The following is a 20,205-nucleotide window of genomic DNA, read 5'->3' as shown; positions in this document are numbered from 1 at the left end:
GTTGCTCTTTTTGCTCTAGCAGCCAAGAATATACAATGTAAATTATTGTCCAAAGGCTAAAAATGTTATTCTTTTCTACAGCTAGCCAGACAAATTTCTGAAGAGCCGTTTTTATTAAACGAATTTTAATTGATGCAGAAATGTAACTTTTAATAGTTATGGTAGCAATCCAGTTTTAATGTTTTGTTTACTTGATGTTATTTTGCATTTGTTCTTCTTTGTAGTGGTCTTTGCAGTAAAACCAAACTAATTAACATTCATGTCATGGGCAGTACCCTTGTCAGCAGCTCCTTATCACAATATCATAAATGATCATAAAATGGTGCCTTATGCCTGAGATAGGAGCCCCGTGGCGCAGGGTGGTAAAGCTGCAGTACTGCAGTCAGAGCCCTCTGAGTTTGATCCCAGCAGAAGCTGGTTCCAGGTAGCCGGCTCCAGGTTGACTCAGCCTTCCATCCTTCCGGGGTTGGTAAAATGAGTACCCAGCTTGCTGGGGGGAAAGTGTAGATGACTGGGGAAGGCAATGGCAAACCACCCCGTAAAAAGTCTGCCATGAAAACATCGTGAAAGCAACATCACCCCAGAGTCGAAAACAACTGGCGCTTGCACAGGGGACTACCTTTTTACTTTATGCCTGAGATGTGCCTCAAAAAATGTTAAATCTAATGGTTCCTTCAAATTTTTAATTGTGTTGGCCTCTGGGGGACTACATCCAGATGTTATCCCAAAGCTAGTGCCTTTTTTCTCCATAATATCTTGAATTCACCTCCAACATGATCTGCCTCACAAACTTAACTATAACTATATTAATATAAATTAATAATTTATATCCCACCCTCCCTGCCAAGGCAGGCTCAGGGCGGCTAACAACATGAGGGTTAGCAACAGCATGCCCAACCATTTAACAGTAAACACAAACAACATTAAATATAAAAATGTTAAAACATTTAAAACATCTGGTGCTAATGCGATGTATCGAGACAATAATTAATTACTAATTTAATTAATTAAACTGGTGTAGAACTCATCTAACTTTGCAGTATAACCATACCCATGAACTGCTTCATCTTTTCTGGTTATAATCCAATTTAGCATTCATAGTTACACGTGGCATTGAAATTCCATGACAGGAATGTCAAATGTGTTTATTTGATCCTAAAAACCAGCTGCTGGAAGGCATATGGATTGGGACCTTGATGCTCAGGGAAGGTGAGGGTTTGACTCTCGCCTCTGCTCCATTTCCAAATAAAAAATAGCTTCCTCGGACTGCTTTCAGGCTTGAACAGCACAATACCGGTCTCCCCTTCCCCCACACAAGAATTTAAAGCAGTGAGGAGAGCTTTTTAGGCCAGGGAACTGTCAGGCAATGGAATCTCAAGGCAGCATTCATTTGAAACAAAATGATACTTTATTGGAAACTCATAGCTAGATACAAAAGTTGAGACTAATGCCTGGCATTAGGCGGTTCCTACTCTTAAAGCTTCTACATCAAACACTTTCTAAACAAAGCTCCCATTCCCATAACATCAAGGGGTTGAAGGTGCAAACTTTCACACAGGGCTTCAGCTTTATCTCTTTGCCCTGAGAAGACGCCTTGCGGCCATGTTATCTACCAGGCTGCATTCTTTTGTTCTCTGGTAACATCAACAGAGTTTACACATCACTCGGAGTCCCTTTTGATATGCACATTAATTACATTACAACAAAGAGTTTTGGGTTAGTACAAAGAGTCCATATGGTTAGTATTCTACATTTATTAGATATGAGAGTTACAGAGCCTGACAGGAACTAGCAATGGGGGGAGATGGGGAGATTTAAGCACCCTTTCTGTAGTGCCATGGTCCATATTGACATCAGTGTCTCCCATTGCTGTTTTTTAGGGCTCCATTACAGGTGTGGATTTCCAATCCTAGAACGCAGTCCACTTGTAGATTAGCCTCAAGACGTGTATGTGAAAATGTATTTATGTATTTAAAACGTGCGTAAGCCTCCTCATCAGAAACCTGCTCAGAACCATTAGGAAAATAGTTCAGGGCAAGACCACCCCTGCTCAAACTTCTTTTCTTTCCTTCAGATCCAAGTCCTTCCAGAAAGTGGTGAGACTCCCCTGTTCAAGCAGTTCTTCAAGAACTGGCGGGACAGGGACCAGACGGAGGGCCTGGGAGTGGCGTACGTCTCCAGTCATGTGGCCAAGATTGAGAACGTGCCTTTTGATGCTGCCACACTGCACACCTCCCCAACAATGGCAGCCCAGCATGGCATGGAAGATGATGGCTCTGGGAACAAGCAGGTAACCCCTTTCACATGGTGCTTGAGATTGCTTAGTCTAGAAAAAGTTGGTATCACTAATAATGCATAAAGGACACCAGGAATCTGCATCTTGTGGTCTGAAAGCATATAACACTGCAACCTTGCTGAAGTAGATCTCGGTCTGCTGCCTGGATGGAAGAACTCCTGGAGTTCCTGTGACCAACAACACCAGTTTCATGATGGAAGAAAGCAGGGCTTTGTTTGTAGGGGGGGAAAGCCCAGCAGGAACTCATTTGCATATTAGACCACACCCCTGATGTCACCATTGTTTCACACGGGGCTTTTTTGTAGAAAGAGCCCAGAAGGAACTCATTTTAATATTAGTCCACATCCCCTAATGTCACCATTGTTTCACACAGGGCTTTTTTGTAGAAAAAGCCAAGCAGGAACTCATTTATATATTAGGCCACACCTTCTGACGTCAAGCCAGCCGGAACTGCGTTCCTGTGCATTCCTGCTCAAATAAAAGCCCTGAAAGAAAGGGAATATCTATGCATGTGCTGTCAGGTTGCAACCAACCTATGGTGACCCCAGCAAGGGGCTTTCAAGACAAGGGAGAAATGGGTGGTTTGGCATTGCCTCCCTCTGCAGAGTCTTCCTTGGTGGTCTCCCAAGAAGGGCTATGCAATGAGCAAAAGAACAGTGTTGCTCTGAGCAATTTTGTTTCTCTAAAAACACCCAAGGAGCTCCATGTCTCAGAGTGGTAAGCGGTAGTACTGCAGTCCAAGCTCTGCTCATGACCTGAGTTCGGTCCCAGTGGAAGCTGGGTTCAGGTAGCTGGCTCAAGGTTGACTCAGCCTTCCATCTTTTTGAGGTTGATAAAATGAGTACCCAGCTTGCTGAGGGGAAAGTGTAGATGACTGGGGAAGGCAATGGCAAACCACCCCATAAAAAGTCTGCCGTGAAAACACCGTGATGCAATGTCACTCCAGAGTCAGAAGCTACTGGTGCTTGCACAGGGGACTATCTTTACCTTTAAAAACACCCGAATCATGATGTGTGTGTGTTCTTAAGCAAAATTATCTATAAAGATTAGAATTTAAGAATAACCATTCTGTACCAAGCTAATGATCCACCTCATCCAGCATCCTGTTTCTCACAGTGGCTGGAAAAAAGCCATAGGCAAGCAGGGCTTCACTGACTGACCTGCTCAGTTGGAAGGGGCAGAGAACAAAGTTACTGCAGCACCTGCAGAAAAAATAAAGCTGGGCTTTACTGACTGGCTTGTGCAGTGGGGAGAGAAAGCCTTTGCCTGCTGACTGCTGCCCAGTATCTGACAACCCGAGGTATTCTGCATATGAACCCAGAGGTCCCATTCAGCTCTCATGCCAACATGATATTTTTTTGCTATAATGAGCATTTCTTCTATCAAGTCATAGCTGATTCAAGGCAAGATACGTTGAGTCTCCCATCCAAGTACTAATCAGGGCTGACCCTGTTTGGCTTATGAGATCAGGCTAGCCTGAGCCATCTAGGTTAGGGCTGAGATAAATCCATTCAGCCCCTTTTTTCAGTCCATATAAGCCAATGGCCAACATCACCACCTCCTGGCATTGAGTCAGCTGCCCATTTTGTGAAGTTGCCCTTCCTGTTTGTCTTATACCAAGTGAGACCATTGGTCCATCAGGTTCAGCATTATCTTCTGTGACTGGCAGTGGTTCTCCAGGATCTCAGAAAGGGAAAGGTCTTTTCAAAAATCTCCTTAGATCCTCTAGGTCAGTAGTCCCCAGCCTTTTTGGCACCAGGGACTGGTTTAGTGGAAGACATTTTACCATGGACCAGGCGGGGCGAGGGGAAGCATGGTTTCTGGATGATACAGTTGTGTACATTATTTCTAAAGTGTTTGGTGTGGTGGTTAAGTGTGTGGACTCTATTTGGGACAACCAGGTTTGATTCCCCACTCCTCCACTTGCAGCTGCTGAAATGGCCTTGGGTCAGCCTCTCACAGAGGTTGTCCTTGAAAGGGCAGCTTCTGAGAGAACTCTCTCAGCTCCATCTACCTCACAGGGTGTCTGTTGTGGGGGAGGAAGATAAAGGAGTCTGTGAGCCACACTGAGACTCTGAAATACAGAGTGGAGGGCAGGATATAAATCCAATGTCGTCGTCTTCTTGCTATTATTATTACTACATGGTATATAATGAAATAATTATACAACTCATGGCCCGGTTGCTAACAGGCCACGGACTGGTACTGGTCCACGGCCCGGGAATTGGGGATCCCTCTTTATGTAGAGTGGCCACAGATATAGTATTGCGTTCATTGTTTCTACCATCATGCATTGGTCTCATGATAAAGCCAAGCTCTGTTTTGCTCTGGAAGTTTGTGTCTCTGCTAAGTTTTATATCTTATTGGTTTTACCATTTCCCCCCAGGAGGTGGCCCTGCAAGGCTATTTTGTAAGAGAAAAGTTGCAAACAGCTGTATTGGCTCAGACAAAATCCAGAAAAATGAAACAAAATCATGCCGTACACTGTGATCATGGGGAAACTGTGTATCCAGACACAGATCATAGTCATCATTATTAAATCAGATTTTTAAACCATCCTCCTCTGTGAGGCAGGCCTCAGGACGGTGTACATCGATAAAAATATATATTCATGTAATGGTTAAAACAACAGAGATATGATAAAAATACAGTAATAATCTGAAAAGATGATGCTAACTACTGATTGTGCCACTGCCTTGTGGAGGGGGATTGGGAGACGGGAGCACCAGAGAGACGGAAACCATTGCTGTCCTCAACCAAACGCCTGGTGGAACATCACTGCCTTACAGGCCCTGTGGAATTGCATTAGATCCCACAGGGCCCAGATGTTATTAGACATGGAATTGAGGACAGATGAATGTCTCTTGGGCTGGGGACCACCAGCAAGTGGAGAGCCAGTTTGGTGTAGTGGTTAAGTGCACAGACTCTTATCTGGGAGAACTGGGTTTGATTCCCCACTCCTCCACTTGCACCTGCTGGAATGGCCTTGGGTCAGCCATAGCTCTGGCAGAGGTTGTCCTTGAAAGGGCAGCTTCTGTGAGAATCTTCTCAGCCCCACCTACCTCACAGGGTGTCTGTTGTGGGGGAGGAAGGTAAAGGAGAATGTGAGCCGCTCTGAGACTCTTCGGAGTGGAGGGCGGGATATAAAAATCCAATACCAATATCAAGTTCTTATCTGCCATGCACTTCACTCTTCGCTCTGGGGGAGTATACCAGGAGAGACGGTTCTGAAGATGCATGGGTCCTATACCACTAAAGCTATTAGTTACGCACAGGGCCAGCCCTAGGGTGTGCAGCACCCAGGCAGAGTTGCCACAGCTCGCCCCCTCTGCACGCCACACCCCCTCCCTCCATCCCCCCTCCCCCACACACTCAGAGGAGCGACACCAGCCTCCCCCTTACCTGGCCGCTTCGACTCAGGCATTTCCATAAAGCATGGCTGATGGCTGGGGCTGATGGGAGTTGTAGGCAAAAAACATCTGGAGAGCTACCGTTGGCCACCCCTGCCATTAAGCGTTCCCTTAAGAGAGCGCACAACACGAAGAGGCTTCTAGAAGGGAGGGGGGAGTGAAGCCTTGTTGTGTTATGCGCTCTCTTAACAGAATGCTTTATGGAAATGCCCGAGTCAAAGCGGCCAGTTAAGGGGAGGCTAGCATCACTCCTTTGAGTGCACCGGGGGGGGGGGGGGGGAGGCAGTGAATTAGGCATTTGTCTGGGGTACCAGGAGGGGGAGAGCTGAATTCATCGCACCCCCCCTCCCGGCGCCCTAGGCAGATGCCTAGTTTGCCTAGTGGGCAAGCCATTCTAAGCAGATAGACACCTTTCTAAGTCCATTGAAATCGATGGACTTAGCAAGACTTAACTCTACTTTAGAGTGACTCTTCTAGTCTGCAGTTTAGAACAATTGGCAATAGAAATCAGGAAGTCACGGTTTGTTTCAGGGTGTTGGGTATGGAGAAACATCCTGGAATGCCAGTGTAATGATTGTACATTTCCACACTGTTCAGCAATGTGAGCAGCATTTGCTGAAAAAACCAAAAGACGTTTGTCAATCTCTAGCTGCTGCTTTTTATTTAGATATTTATACCCTGCTTTCCTCTCCCGTGGGATCCAAAATGGCTTGCAACATCGTTAGATTGAGAGTAGGTTAGATTGAGAGTGAGGGATGGGCACAGGGATCACCCAGCAGGCTTCCATGGCACAGTAGGGATTCGAAACCTGGGCCAACACCGTCCTTAGCAGGTCTGCTCAAAATCCTACTAAGATCTGTTCAGTAGCGTTTGCACACAGGAATGCGTTCTTAGGATTGTCCTATAGGAGAGAACACACCACACAAAAATGGGATGTTAGCAAAGCAAGAGCACGTTGGCAAGGTTTGCAAGATTGAACTAAAGGTAAAAGGCAAGCACCAGTCATTTCCAACTCTGGGGTGACGTCGCGTCATGACATTTTCACAGCAGCTTTTTTATGGGGTGGTTTGCCATTGCCTTCCCCAGTCATCTACACTTTCCCCCCAGCAAGCTGGGTACTCATTTTACCGACCTCGGAAGGATGGAAGGCTGAGTCAACCTGAACCCAGCTTCCGCCCGCATTGAACTCAGGTCATGAGCAGATAGCTCGGACTGCAGTACTGCAGCTTTACCACTCGGCGTCATGGGGCTCCTACTTAAGGTTGAGCTGGTTCATTGCAAAGTGCATACTACTCCTGCCATTTGCCCCATCAAGGCTTCAAGCGGTTAAGAAAGCCTGTCTTTTTGTTTGAGGAATTGGAACATCATTGAAATTTTGCCTTTAGATTCTACTTGTTGTCCAGTTCTCCTTTTACAACTCAGGAAATGAGCAGCTGGTCTTAGTAAAGGGGGAAAAGGCTGTTCTTGTACTGCCTTTAAATGATTCCTCTTTTTTCATGCACAGATCTGGAGAATAGAAGGTTCTGCCAAGGTGCCTGTCAGTCCTTCCCATTATGGCCAGTTCTACGGTGGAGACAGCTATATCATCTTGTATGATTACAGACATGGAAACAAGCAGGGGAAAATCATCTATACTTGGTAAGCGGATTCTCTTTAAAGCTCAGTTCACTTTCAAGTCAAAGGCTATGGGGAGGGACGGTGGCTCAGTGGTAGAACATCTGCTTGGTAAGCAGAAGGTCCCAGGTTCAGTCCCTGGCATCTCCAAAAAAGGGTCCAGGTAAATAGGGGTGAAAAACCTCAGCTTGAGACCCTGGAGAGCCGTTGCCAATCTGAGAAGACAATACTGACTTTGATGGACCAAGGGTCTGATTCAGTATAAGGCAGCTTCATATGTTCAAAGCTCAGCAAGTGAAAACCTTTCTGCCCCGTCTTCCTATCCCCATGAGGGGATTCTCCGTGCAGCTAATGGTCGTAATGAAAACCAGTAAACAGCCAGACACTAAATGAGAAATATCTGGCAACATTAACAAAGACAACGTGAAACATTTTTAAAAAATCACCTCTCTGAAGTGCCACAGGAACCAAAGCCCCATAGCATCGACTGGAACACAGTAAAATCAGATTGCTAAAATCAGGTTAAAGGTGTGCTGAAATGACCGCAACTTGAGGACCAGAGTGATGTAGTTGTTAAACTAGAGAGATCCTGGTTCACATCCCCACTTAGCCATGAAGCACACCAGAGGAGGGAAGGGCCTGTCACTCATTCTCAGCCTGACCCCTCTCACAGGACTGTTATGAGGGTACAATGGCGGAGGAGAGAATCATGTGTCGGGGGGAGGTATTTGTGAATTTCCTGCATTGTGCAGGGGGTTGGACTAGATGACCCTGGAGATCCCTTCCAACTCTGATTCTATAAATCAAATCAAAATACTTTTTAATGGCATAACAGTATTAAAAAAGAGTACATTGCAATACACAATATACTCTGGTTTCTCTTTGGATCACATAAATCTTTCGCCTATGATTCTATAATTCTATGTACTCTGAGCTCTGTGGAGAAAGGGTGGGATCAAATTGAATTGCAAAGATAAATAAAGCAGGCAGAGAAGGAGATTGGGGGTATTTCCTTGGAAAGACCCTGTCATCTGTGACCACCCATTATACTTACACAAAGTGGGCTATCTGTGGATTATTTCAGGTAGTTTCCTACAGGAGTTTTAAATATCAAGACCCAGACTTTTAATTGAAAACAAAGTCAGTGAAGATAGTATGCCAGAAAAAAGGCCCCAGTTAATACTTGGGGTTTCCAGCAGATTCCAGCCCTTTTTAGAAGGCAGCCCCAAAACTGGAAACTGCAGAGTCAAGGCCCCAAGCTCTTTGCTTTTTTCTTTCTCGAAGGGTTGTGGTAGCACTGGTATGAACCATCTGAGCTGAGTTCATGATCCACAGTGTGAGATGGTTATTACAGTGTATTGTTGGAACTCTCTGTCTGGAGGCAAGTGACACTCTGTATTCTTGGTGCTTGGGAGGGGCAACAGTGGGAGGGCTTCTAATGTCCTGGCCCCACTGATGGACCTACTGATGGCACCTGGGTTTTTTGGCCACTGTGTGACACAGAGTGTTGGACTGGATGAGCCATTGGCCTGATCCAACATGGCCTCTGTTATGTTCTTATGTGGTTCAGTGGAAGAGCCTTTGCTTGGCATGCAGAAGGTCTCACGTCCAATCCCTGCCAAGGACCGGGCAGTAGGTGATGTGAAAAACCTTCACCTGAGGTGTTGTATGTAGAGCCACTGCCAGTCTAAGTAGACATTGATCTTGATGGGCTAATGGGCTGGTTCAGTATAAGGCAGCTTCGTGTGTGTGTGTGTGTGTGTGTGTTAATGGATTGTTCCTTTCATCACCTCAAGGAAATGATCCACCTAGTTATGAACACCCTAGTTATGAACATCTTAGGGGATGAAGGTTGACTCTTCTTTCTGTTGTTTTATTCTTTGTTGTAACCTGCCCTGAGCTGCTTGCGGGAAGGGTAGGATATAAATAGAAGGAAATAAATTTTTAAAAATCAATTTAAACAACTGTTCTTGGGACTAAAATTTGTTCCAGACAGTTTCCAGCTAAAATAGATGACAAATTCAGACAAATTTCCTAGGAAAAGACTTACCATTTATACTGCCTCTGCCAAAATAATTTGCAGAAAAACTGCCAGATGATGTTCAGTAGGCATTTATTAAAATATTAGCTATTCCTTTATTTAATAGATTATGAGCATTGCTTAAGAATTTTGATGCATTTGAAAATGGTCAGGTAGAAGCAAATGAAACCTGAGAGCCAGTTTAGTGTAGTGGTTAAGTGTGCGGACTCTTATATGAAAAAACCGGGTTTGACTCTGCGCTCCTCCACTTACAGCTGCTGCAATGGCCTTGGGTCAACCATAGCTCTTGCAGAGGTTGTCCTTGAAAGGGCAGCTGCTGTGAGAGTCCTCTCAGCCCCACTCACCTAACAGGGTGTCTGTTGTGGGGGAGGAAAATAAAGGAGATTGTGAGCCGCTCTGAGACTGAGATTCAGAGTGGAGGGCGAGATATAAATCCAATATCTTCTTCTTCTCCTAAATCTGTGTTAAAGAGCTTTAATAAAAGCCATAACCTATTGCTCTGTTACTTTCTAGGTTACACAAAAGATGATGATTAAAAATTTTAAATAAGTGAATTATTATTTAATTTTAAAGAATGGACTCATTCTGCAAGGCCTGAAAGATACATCCCTGTTTTCATTCTGTCTTTTCCAGGCAGGGTGCTGATTCTTCTCAAGATGAGATTGCAACTTCAGCTTTTCTTACTGTCCAACTGGATGAAGAGCTGGGTGGCACTCCTGTACAGGTAATTAGACCCAGCAGAACAATCCAGGAAGTTTAAGGGTATGGTGGAGCATAGCTAGGGAAGGAATAAGGTCTGAAAAGAACTAGCAACGCTACAGAAGGCTGGAAGCTGGAAATACTTCTCTTGGAGAACTGTTGACTATAGTATAGTGGCATGTAAAGCATGCATATGTGAAAACATCATTGGAAGGAAGGGGATTACTGACAAAACAAGATGAAATCTGAGCAGATGTTTCTTGGAAATCTGTCAACCTAAGTCAAGAAAATGAACTTCAAGATGGAATTCTTAAGAGGAGTGTACTCACAAAGATCATGAGAATCACGAACCAGTCAGTGGAGAATTTCTAGCAAACTGATTTGTTTGTTAAAAAGCAGATGATAGATGGAGTATAAATTCTCTAACTGGTTGACAAGCCAAAGGCCTTGTTTTTTTTTTTAAACATATGATAAGCTTATTGAAAATTCCAAGTTGTACAGAACTTTGTTGAATGAAGTGGTATCAAGTAGATTAATTCCACATATAACAAAATTCTACTGTGCATAAAGTACTATTGTGTATATAAACTTGTAGAACATCTTATTTAGCATTTAAGATAACTATGTGATCCATGGAATTGCTGGTCTTTTTTTCAGGGAAGCCTAGTGCAGGATGTGTACCAGTGGCCACTCCTTGCATGACAGAGCATCTACCTTAAAATTTCTCCTCTTCTGTAGTCTGATCATGGGTCTCTTTCTCAAGAGCCAGCTTGCTGTAGTGGTTAAGTGCACAGACTCTTATCTGGGAGAACCGGATTTGAGTCCCCACTCCTCCACTTGCAGCTGCTGGAATGGCCTTGGGTCAGCCATAGCTTTTGTAGGAGTTGTCCTTGAAAGGGCAGCTGTTGTAAGAGCTCTCTCAGCTCCACCCACCTCACAGGGTGTCTGTTGTAGTGGTGGGGGGAAGGTAAAAGAGATTGTGACCACTCTGAGACTCTGAGATTCAGAGTATAGGGCGGGATATAAATTCAATATCTTTTTCTTCTTCTTCTTCTCAACAGAAACGAGTGGTCCAGGGCAAAGAACCACCTCATCTCATGAGCTTGTTTGGTGGGAAACCTCTGATTGTGTACAAGGGTGGCACCTCCAGAGAAGGTGGGCAAACAAGCCCTGCAGCAACACGGCTGTTCCAAGTCCGGTCCAGCACTTCTGGAGCTACCAGAGCAGTAGAGGTATATGACCCATAAGAAAAGACTTCATAGACAGGACACTTAAAACTTATGTACCACTGCCTCCTCTTTGTGGTTGAAATATGGGTTTTTCTTAGAATCTCTTGGTGGTGCTTTGCCAATTAGTAGTACAGCTGAATTCCATTCAGAATGGAATTTGGGATCCTGTGGATATAGAATCTTATTTCAAAACAGGAACTCTATTTACCTAAATGCATTTTGTACACATGAACATTCCTACAAGGAATATAATATAACATTCAGAATGGAATTTGGGATCCTGTGGATATAGAATCTTATTTCAAAACAGGAACTCTATTTACCTAAATGTATTTTGTACACATGAACATTCCTACAAGGAATATAATATTTGCATAGCTACAATCTGAGCAAAATATGCATACCTGAAAACCGTCGCATAAGACTACAAAACTCATCATGCAGTGTGACTGAGTGACAGGTACACAAATGTAAATGTAACAGGTTAATTTATTCCACACATATATATCCTATCCTGCCTCCAAGGAATTTAGGATGGCATAATCCCATTTTTCTTTCACAATAATGTGAAGTAGGGTATGCCAAGAAAGAATGATTGGCTCAAAGCCAGCTTTGTGTCTCTGGCATAGATTGGAATCCATGCCTTCCCAATCCATGCCAAACTTCCAGCCATCACACAGTTTGTAATAGCTGCAAATGGCAGAGCTATTGAAATTTGGAAGGGAAGTAGATATTACACAAATCTCTTGGCCTAGGGCAGGTAAATGAACATGCAGATAGAATTCTTGCCAGGGATTTCCACTAACTCTGATGTCAATATTTTAGGAAGCAAATGTTGTAGTTCATTTTAAACATTATCTATTTGGATTTAATTTAATCTGCTGAAAAATAGTTGCTACTGGTCAACACTGCTATAGGGTGTGAATATAACTTATTTGTAGTGTCCAAAGGGACAACCTTGTTAATTTTATGTACCGAAGAAAGTTCTGACTGCCATGCAATTAAGTAGATGCGCTGAAGTTTGTTGGCGCTTGTATAGCAATTTAGATAGCACTGCATGGTCTAGATATATTTCTGGAAGGTTCCTCTTTTCCTGCTGATAAGGATGACTGATTACCAAACTGCTGCCATGAATTTATAATTTATTCCCAGAATGCTTTTGCTCGGTGGGCTTCTCTCCAGGAAAGCTTTTATTTTTAGAGTTGATTTTGTTAATGATTTTGCATATATTGTAAATGGTGTCTGCCTTGCTGGAAGCCAAAAGGGAAATTAGGCATTTGAGTGTCTTTGTGGAGAAATCTCAGTACCTCGAGAAAAGTCAGAATTGTCAACCCTAATGCTAAGCTGTGCTTATTCCTTTACAGCTGGATCCAGCAGCCAAAGAACTCAATTCCAATGATGTCTTTGTATTAAAAACTCCCTCAGCTGCTTACCTCTGGGTGGGCCAAGGAGCCAGCGATGCTGAGAAGTCTGGGGCCCAGCAGCTGTTGAAGGTTTTAGGTGCAAGTGCAACCCAGGTTGCAGAGGGTCGAGAACCAGGTATGAAGTGGCATTCTTAACCGTACCGGCCCTTTCTAAGCCTTCTGTGGTCTGCAGCCCTGGGTTGGTTTGTTGGCCTTTAGCGAGGGTTGCCAGGTTTCCCACTGGCCACTAGTGGGGGATTGGGGGTAAGGTTGTTGCCAGATCCAGGTTGGGAAACTCCTGGAGATTTGAGGAAGGAGCCTGGGGAGAACAGATGCCTCCGTGGGATACAATGCCATAGCAACCAGCCTCCAGTGCAGGGGTGGCCAAACGTGCTTAATATTAAGAGTCACATAGAATAAACGTCAGATGTTTGAGAGCTGAAAGACATGAATGTCAAATGTTTGAGAGAGGAAGGAAGGAAGGAAGGAAGGAAGGAAGGAAGGAAGGAAGGAAGGAAGGAAGGAAGGAAGGAAGGAAGGAAGGAAGGAAGGAAGGAAGGAAATAGATGGGGGAGGGAGGGAGATGGAAAGAAAGCAACTTTAAATTCATTCTTCGAGCCAGCCAACAGTGTGGTGGGGGCTTTGAGAACCACACAATATGTGTGAGCCACATGTGGCTCACAAGCCGCAGTTTGGCCACCCCTGCTCCAGTGTGTCCATTTTCTCCAGGGGAACTGATCTATATAGTCTGGAGATGAGCTGCAATTCTGGGGGATCCCCACATACCACCTGGAGACCTTTAGCCAGGGCCAAAACCCTGAAAATTATGAGCATTTCAGTGCCAGACTCAGGGAGCTTTATTTCATGTATATACGTCCTTTCTTCCATTGTGGAACATAAAGTGGCCTATATCAGGTTCCCAAGAGGTCTCCCATCTGGACACTGACCAGGTCCAGATTTCATCAGAATATGTCCTAGGACCCTTTCCAAGTGTCAGATTTTGAAACGAGTTGAATCTCCTGGATGAACTATGAATGCTATGGAAGCTATTATGTTATAAACGAGGGCTTTTTTGTAGAAAAAGCCCAGCAGGAAATCATTTGCATATTAGGCCACACTCTTGATGTCACCATTGTTTCACACAGGGCTTTTTGTAGAAAAGGCCCAGCAACAACTCATTTGCATTTTAGGCCACACCCCCTGACCCCAAACCAGCCGAACTGCGTTCCTGTGTGTTCCTGCTCAAAAAAAGCCCTGTAGTAAACATTACCTTTCCAAATTCCACAGTTGATTTTAAAGGACTATATGTTACATTTAGTACTGCGATTATTTTTCTGACAAGAGCATCGTGGCGCAGAGTGTTAAAGCTGCAGTACTGCAGTCCTAAGCTCTGCTCACAACCTGAGTTCGATCCCAGCAGAAGCTGGTTTCAGGTAGTCAGCTCAGGTTGACTCAGCCTTCCATCCTTCTGAGGTCGGTAAAATGAGTACCCAGCTTGCTGGGGGGAAAGTGTAGATGACTGGGGAAGGCAATGGCAAACCACCCTGTAAAAAGTCTGCCATGAAAACATTGTGAAAGCAACGTCACCCCATAGCTGAAAACGACTGGTGCTTGCACAGGGGACCTTTCCTTTCCTTTCCTATTTTTCCCCCTCAATCAAATGCAGCCGCAGAGCTCTGATTTAAAGTGGGAAACCAACCTGGGATTGAGGGAGAGCAATTATTTCATTCTTCCCCTGTGTGCCTCCCCCAAGCTGCTTTTTTCTCCACTGGGAAACATTTATGGATAGTCATTTCTCCCCCTCCCCAGTGGAGGTAACTGGGGAAATGGTGCATTGTGGCAAATAAATGGTGAGAGGAGGAAGATTTAACAGACTTCTCCCCCAACCCCAGTCTTCCTCTTTATATCAAAACTTTTGTGGCTCCCTTCAGTGGAAAAAAATAATGATAAGGGAAAATGACCTTTTAAAGGTTTTAGATTATGATTATTTCTATCTGTTTTTACTTGAGTTGGATTATAAGATGCCTTGGGTATATGAAACGTGGGGTGGTAGTGTTTCAATAATAATCCAGAAAAAGAAGGAATGAATTCCTGCAAATAAAAAATCAAGTACCATCTAGACTTGAGAATGCTGAGAGAGAGAAATGGAATTATGGGTAGATAAATCCCAATTCTAAATTGTGGGCAAAGCAGAGAAATTAGCCAGAGAATTTTCCTCTTCTCCCCAGAGTAATTTTATTTTCTACTCCCAGGTCTACCATTGTTGCCATATAAGTTATGCTATGTGATTTTGTATGTATTTTACCATTTTTTACTGCTCACTGTATCGCAGACCTTTGGGGGGCAAGAAGTAGGTGATATATTGAAGGAGTCTTGTTAAATAATCTTCAAACCAGAGTGAAACATTAAAATGGTTCAGGACTCAGGAATAAGCTGAGCTGTTCCGTGCTGCAGAGGAAGGGAAGCTTGTTTTGCATCTGGTTATTATGGGCAGGGGTGGAATTCTAGATGGAGCTCCTTTGCATATTAGGCCACAAACCGCTAATGTAGCCAATCCTCCAAGAGCTTACAAGGCTCTTTTTTATAAGCTCCTGGAGGACTGGCTACATCAGGGGTGTTTGGCCTGATATGCAAGGGAGCTCCTGCTAGAATTCCACCCCTGATTATAGCACAGGAGGAGACTGCAAATGAGGCCAAGCCTGTCCTGGGTATTTATTTATTATTATTATTTATTTGATTTATATCCCGTCCTACCCCACCGAAGCGGGCTCAGGGCGGCTTACAATACAAGGATTCTAACATAGAATTCAAATTTTAAATAGAATAGCAATATAATGGCAATTTACATAGTTAAGAAATTACTGCTTGAAGAGAGCAAGTTTGGTGTAGTGGGTAAGTGTGTGGACTCTTATCTGGGAGAACCGGGTTTGATTCCCCACTCCTCCACTTGCACCTGCTGGAATGGCCTTGAGTCAGCCATAGCTCTCTTATCTGGGAGAACAGGGTTCGATTCCCCACTCCTCCACTTGCACCTGCTGGAATGGCCTTGGGTCAGCCATAGCTCTGGCAGATGTTGTCCTTGAAAGGGCAGCTGCTGTGAGAGTTCTCTCAGCCCCACCCACCTCACAGGTGTCTGTTGTGGGGGGAGAAGATATAGGAGATTGTAAGTTGCTCTGAGTCTCTGATTCAGAGAGAAGGGTGGGGTATAAATCTGCAATTCTTTCTTATAAATCTGCAATTCTGCTGGCTGGGTCTGTAGTGACTGTCACCGGCAGCACTGGCTCTGTATGGCTTCCTCCTCTACAGAAGCAGCCCACCAGGGATTATTTTCCCAGTAAGAACCAGTCCACTGTAGCGAGTGCACTCAGTGCATACCCCCCTGTTGTGGGCAATGGGATGATACGGTTGGTAAAACTTGTTTGTGAAGCTCCTGTTCCATTTTACAGACAGCTTCTGGGAAGCTCTGGGCGGGAGAGCCCCATATCGCACTTCCCCACGGCTGAAGGACAAGAAAATGGATGCTCATCCACCTCGGCTTTTTGCCTGTTCCAACAAGAGTGGGCGCTTTGTTGTAAGTATCTTGTTTGTTAACACTATGGAAAGTTGCTTCGCTTGATCAGTTGTCCCTTGATCAGCCACTTGCTGTCTTAGTTATTCTTCCAGTTATTAGGAGCAGGGTCTTCTTTGTGGTAGCTCCCTGAGGGCATGAACATCCAATCATTATACTTGGAGTATTCAGGCCCATTACATCTTTGTATATTCCTTTTAGATTGAAGAAGTTCCTGGAGAGCTGACCCAAGATGATTTGGCCACAGATGATGTGATGCTCTTGGACACCTGGGACCAGGTATGTAGCCCTTCCCTTAAAACCAGGTCTGTTTGCACTCCATGCTAGAGACACTGAGCCTTCTACAAAGAAGAAAACCTTGCTGTTTTGTTGGACTTGGCATTGCCAAGGGAGGAGAGAGTCATGAGGCTGCTGCTCTTTGCAGAAACCCAGCTGCTCCTTTAACAGTTTGACTCTTGACTCGTCATCCAAAAATAGGTGGACTGCAAGAGGCTTTGAGGTCGGGAGGAGTCTTTGTTTATAAGTCAGCTTTATTGGGCTGAAGGCCAATGTATACAGTCATCTGAATCAAGTGATAAACTTAACATTTGAATATGTTTGAAAGCTCCTTCCTGGGAATAGCTCCTCCTTGCATGAAGAAAACTACCATATCAGGGAGAAGCATTTAGCCACACTTCGCCTGCCGTGCTGTTTTCCTGTGTGCAGGGTTTTTAAAAATATTTTTCACGGGGATGCACTTGCATGGTCAGTCCCCCTGAAATAGTTCAACCCAAGAAAAACTATTGCTTGATTTTGCTGATAGTGTAAGTGGGTAGCCAGTTTTTCGTGTTTCTAAAGCCACCATCCCAAATTTTCTGATTGCAGCTGTTTGTATATTTTGGGGTTCCTCCCTCCTTATTGCATTATCCTCTTTTTAATTTTTTTAAAGGTCTTTGTATGGATTGGAAAAGATGCCCAGGAAGAGGAAAAGACAGAGGCTCAGACATCAGGTAAGTTGGCCTGCCCACATCTCTCATTGTGTATAGAGCAGAGGTGGCCAAACTGTGGCTCGGGAGCCACACGTGGCTCTTTCACACGTATTGTGTGGCTCTTGAAGCCCCCACCACTCTGTTGGCCAGCTTGGAGAAGGCATTTGTCTCTTTAATTTCTCCAAGCCAAGTCAGCTGGCAGCTTGGAGAATGCATTTGAAGTTAAAGCTGCTTTCTTTCTACCTCTCCCACCCCATCTATCTTCCTTTCCTTTCCTTCCGTTCCCTTCCCACTCTCAAACATCTGACGTTTATTCTGTGTGGCTCTTGCATTAAGCAAGTTTAGCCATCCCTGGTATAGAAGAACTTCCTTTGGGTTTGTCCTAAATCTACTGCCCATGAAAACTAGATGCCCCTGAGTTCCTGTGTAATGGAAAAGGGGGGTGGTGGTGGGAAGGGTCTCTATCCAGTTTCTCAATATCCTGTATTCTCTTAAGGTGGAATGTCTGAACTGCATGCTGCTGAAGGTCCTGACATTTTCACCCGTATTTTAATGCAACTGCAGTGGGAGAGCACTTGTATTTTTTTTTCACCCAACAGCATCTGCCAAGTGAGGAGAAAAATTAAGAATTGGTAACTGGTATGGCTAAATACTCCATCCCTTTGGTGGTGCTGCTCCAATTATATTTGGACTCCCTTTCCAAAGATTGCGTTAGCAAAAACAGAATTGTATACAGTCACAGCTCTCCACTGTAAGGTGTGGTGGGATTTTAGGATCAGAGCAGTGGACTCATTTTCTTTTTCCAATCTTTACAGCAACAAGGTACATCGAGACCGATCCTGCCAACCGTGACAGAAGGACTCCCGTCACTGTCATCCGGCAAGGACACGAACCCCCCACCTTCACCGGCTGGTTCCTGGGCTGGGAAGATGATTACTGGAGCATAGATCCCTTGCAGAGAGCTCTGGCAGAGCTTGATGCATAAAACAAAAGATGTACTTCCCTTTTTTTGAAAAATTTGGTGCCTTCACTACCTGCAAAGAACTGCCCTTTTCTTCCACAGAGACACAGAGATGTGGTCTGTGATTTTAGGGTTTTTTTTTTTTTTAAGATAGCCAAATAGTTGTGCAACAGCTGAGATCTGCCCACGAACTGTATTGTTATTTTGCAGCTTGAAAGAAGAACCTTTAATAAAGCTTCCATGGATCTTGCAAAGAGCAGCCTCTCTTTTTGAGTTCTTTTACTGTTTAGCCCAGGGGTGTCAAACATGCAGTTTGGGGGCTGAATCAGGCCCCCGGAGGGCCCCTATAAGGTCCCCGAGCAACTGGCTGTCATCTGTGTCCTTCTCCCTCTCTCTTGCTTCCTTCAGCATCAGAGCTTGCTATGCCAGGCTTGCTCGTTTGCACAAGAGCTACAGAGCAAAATTTTCTCCATTGACTAAGGTTCCTCCATTGGGGAGGAAGGGGAAGGGAATAGCTTGCTTTGCCAAGCTCTCTCAATCGCACAGCAGAGTGACTGAACCAAGCCTCTCTTCCTTCTATTGGCTGAGGCTCCTCCCACCCCAGTCCCCTGGGAAAGGAAGGAAAGAGCCAGAGCTTCCTTTGCCCAATTCTCTGGATCCCATGGGAGAAATACAAAGAAAGGATCTTTAAGACCAATAAGTGCTAACATTTACGCATGTTTTAAGTTTTAAAAAATATATTTGTGTTTGTGTTCTTTATAAAATGTATATCTCTGCTTCCTAATCTTAAATAGGTACACACATGGTCTGGCCTGACATGGCTCGGCCCAACGAGGTTTCATTTATGTCAGATCCAGTCCTCACAACAAAGGAGTTTGACATCCCTGGTTTAGCCCATTAATTTTCTTCCTTTGCCTTTCCTCCAAGGCAGTCAAGAGCACAGGCCTGCTCCATTTTATCCTTGCAACAAGCCTGCAAGGTAGGCTAGCCTGAGAGAGGGTGGCTGGTTCAAGATCACCCATGGAGTTTCAAGGCTGGATGTGAATCTGAAGCTGGGTTCAATCCCATCTGGTGCAGGCACTTGAACTCTTGGACTAGGCTGGCTCTAATGAGAGGTTCTGGAGCCAGAGCCTTACCAAAGTCACCCTGTAAACCCTGGGAGTCCTCCTTCCGATTCCCACCTCAATCCCAGATAGATGCAGACTGGGTGTGGTTGCTGGGCAGAGAAGGGAACTCCCTCTGCACGTCCTCAAAGGCACTCTCTGACTTGTTAACACCTCACAAATTGCAAAGTTGAATCATGGTGCTGAAAATGACGTACAGCCAGATCCTTCATGAGATTGAACAGTCAGCATAGCTGTTTCCTAACACTCCTGTGGTTCAGAAGCCACAAGCGATTGTGGAAGGAGTGAAAGAGTGCCTCCAAGAACCTGTAATGGAGAGGAGGCTCCAGGTGTGAACTTTAATGAAAGGACAGGGTATGATCGGTATGTAGTGACAAAGCCTGGTGTGTCAAATGCAGTGCTGCAATCCGCTGAGTCTAGAGGACTTTTCAGTTTCCTGGTGGCTCTGATTGCTCTGTTCATTTGCTTCCACCTAAGTTTCAGGTGTTATGTATGAAACTGCTTTACGTTTAGTCAGTCCATTGGTCCATCCAATTTTTGCTCTGAGTTTTGCATGAGTTTTGTTCTGGTTGTGGCCCTTCCTGGTTTGCGGCAGACAAAAAGTCTTTCCCAAGGCCTCCTGTCCTTTAAGAGGAGGGGCCAGCTGAGGATCAAGACCAGGCTTCATTCATGGGAAACCAGAACTCAGCCCCTGGCCAGCACCGTAGCAACTTCTCTTTCCTCCAAGCACCCAACATGAATGCTGAAGGGGGGTAGGGAGGGAAAGAGAGAGAGGGGGATCAAGAACTTCCGTTTGGGAAACTTTGCGATCTTAAATTCTGAGGCTGGTGGCTGATTTTCTTTGTTCATAGCGTTATCATACCTGTAAAAAAAAAAAAGGTAAAAGGAGTCC

General features: G+C 44.7%; 1 protein-coding gene across 1 annotated transcript in view; it reads left to right on the top strand.

The window, feature by feature from the left end:
* The window catches only part of GSN (gelsolin), a 31,764-nt gene extending 13,519 nt beyond the window's left edge, over window positions 1–18,245 (top strand). The window contains exons 8-16 of the mRNA XM_060250566.1: window positions 2,075–2,290; window positions 7,211–7,344; window positions 9,995–10,085; window positions 11,122–11,292; window positions 12,654–12,828; window positions 16,139–16,263; window positions 16,462–16,539; window positions 17,189–17,249; window positions 18,044–18,245. Coding sequence (XP_060106549.1) covers window positions 2,075–2,290; window positions 7,211–7,344; window positions 9,995–10,085; window positions 11,122–11,292; window positions 12,654–12,828; window positions 16,139–16,263; window positions 16,462–16,539; window positions 17,189–17,249; window positions 18,044–18,213 — 1,221 coding nt within the window. The 3' untranslated portion in view covers window positions 18,214–18,245. The remainder of the gene's footprint in view (window positions 1–2,074; window positions 2,291–7,210; window positions 7,345–9,994; window positions 10,086–11,121; window positions 11,293–12,653; window positions 12,829–16,138; window positions 16,264–16,461; window positions 16,540–17,188; window positions 17,250–18,043) is intronic.
* Window positions 18,246–20,205: the final 1,960 nt, after the last annotated feature.

Source organism: Heteronotia binoei, chromosome 12 (assembly GCF_032191835.1).
Source record: "Heteronotia binoei isolate CCM8104 ecotype False Entrance Well chromosome 12, APGP_CSIRO_Hbin_v1, whole genome shotgun sequence".
Classification (NCBI taxonomy): domain Eukaryota; kingdom Metazoa; phylum Chordata; class Lepidosauria; order Squamata; family Gekkonidae; genus Heteronotia; species Heteronotia binoei.
This window is presented reverse-complemented; position numbering and strand designations above follow the sequence as displayed.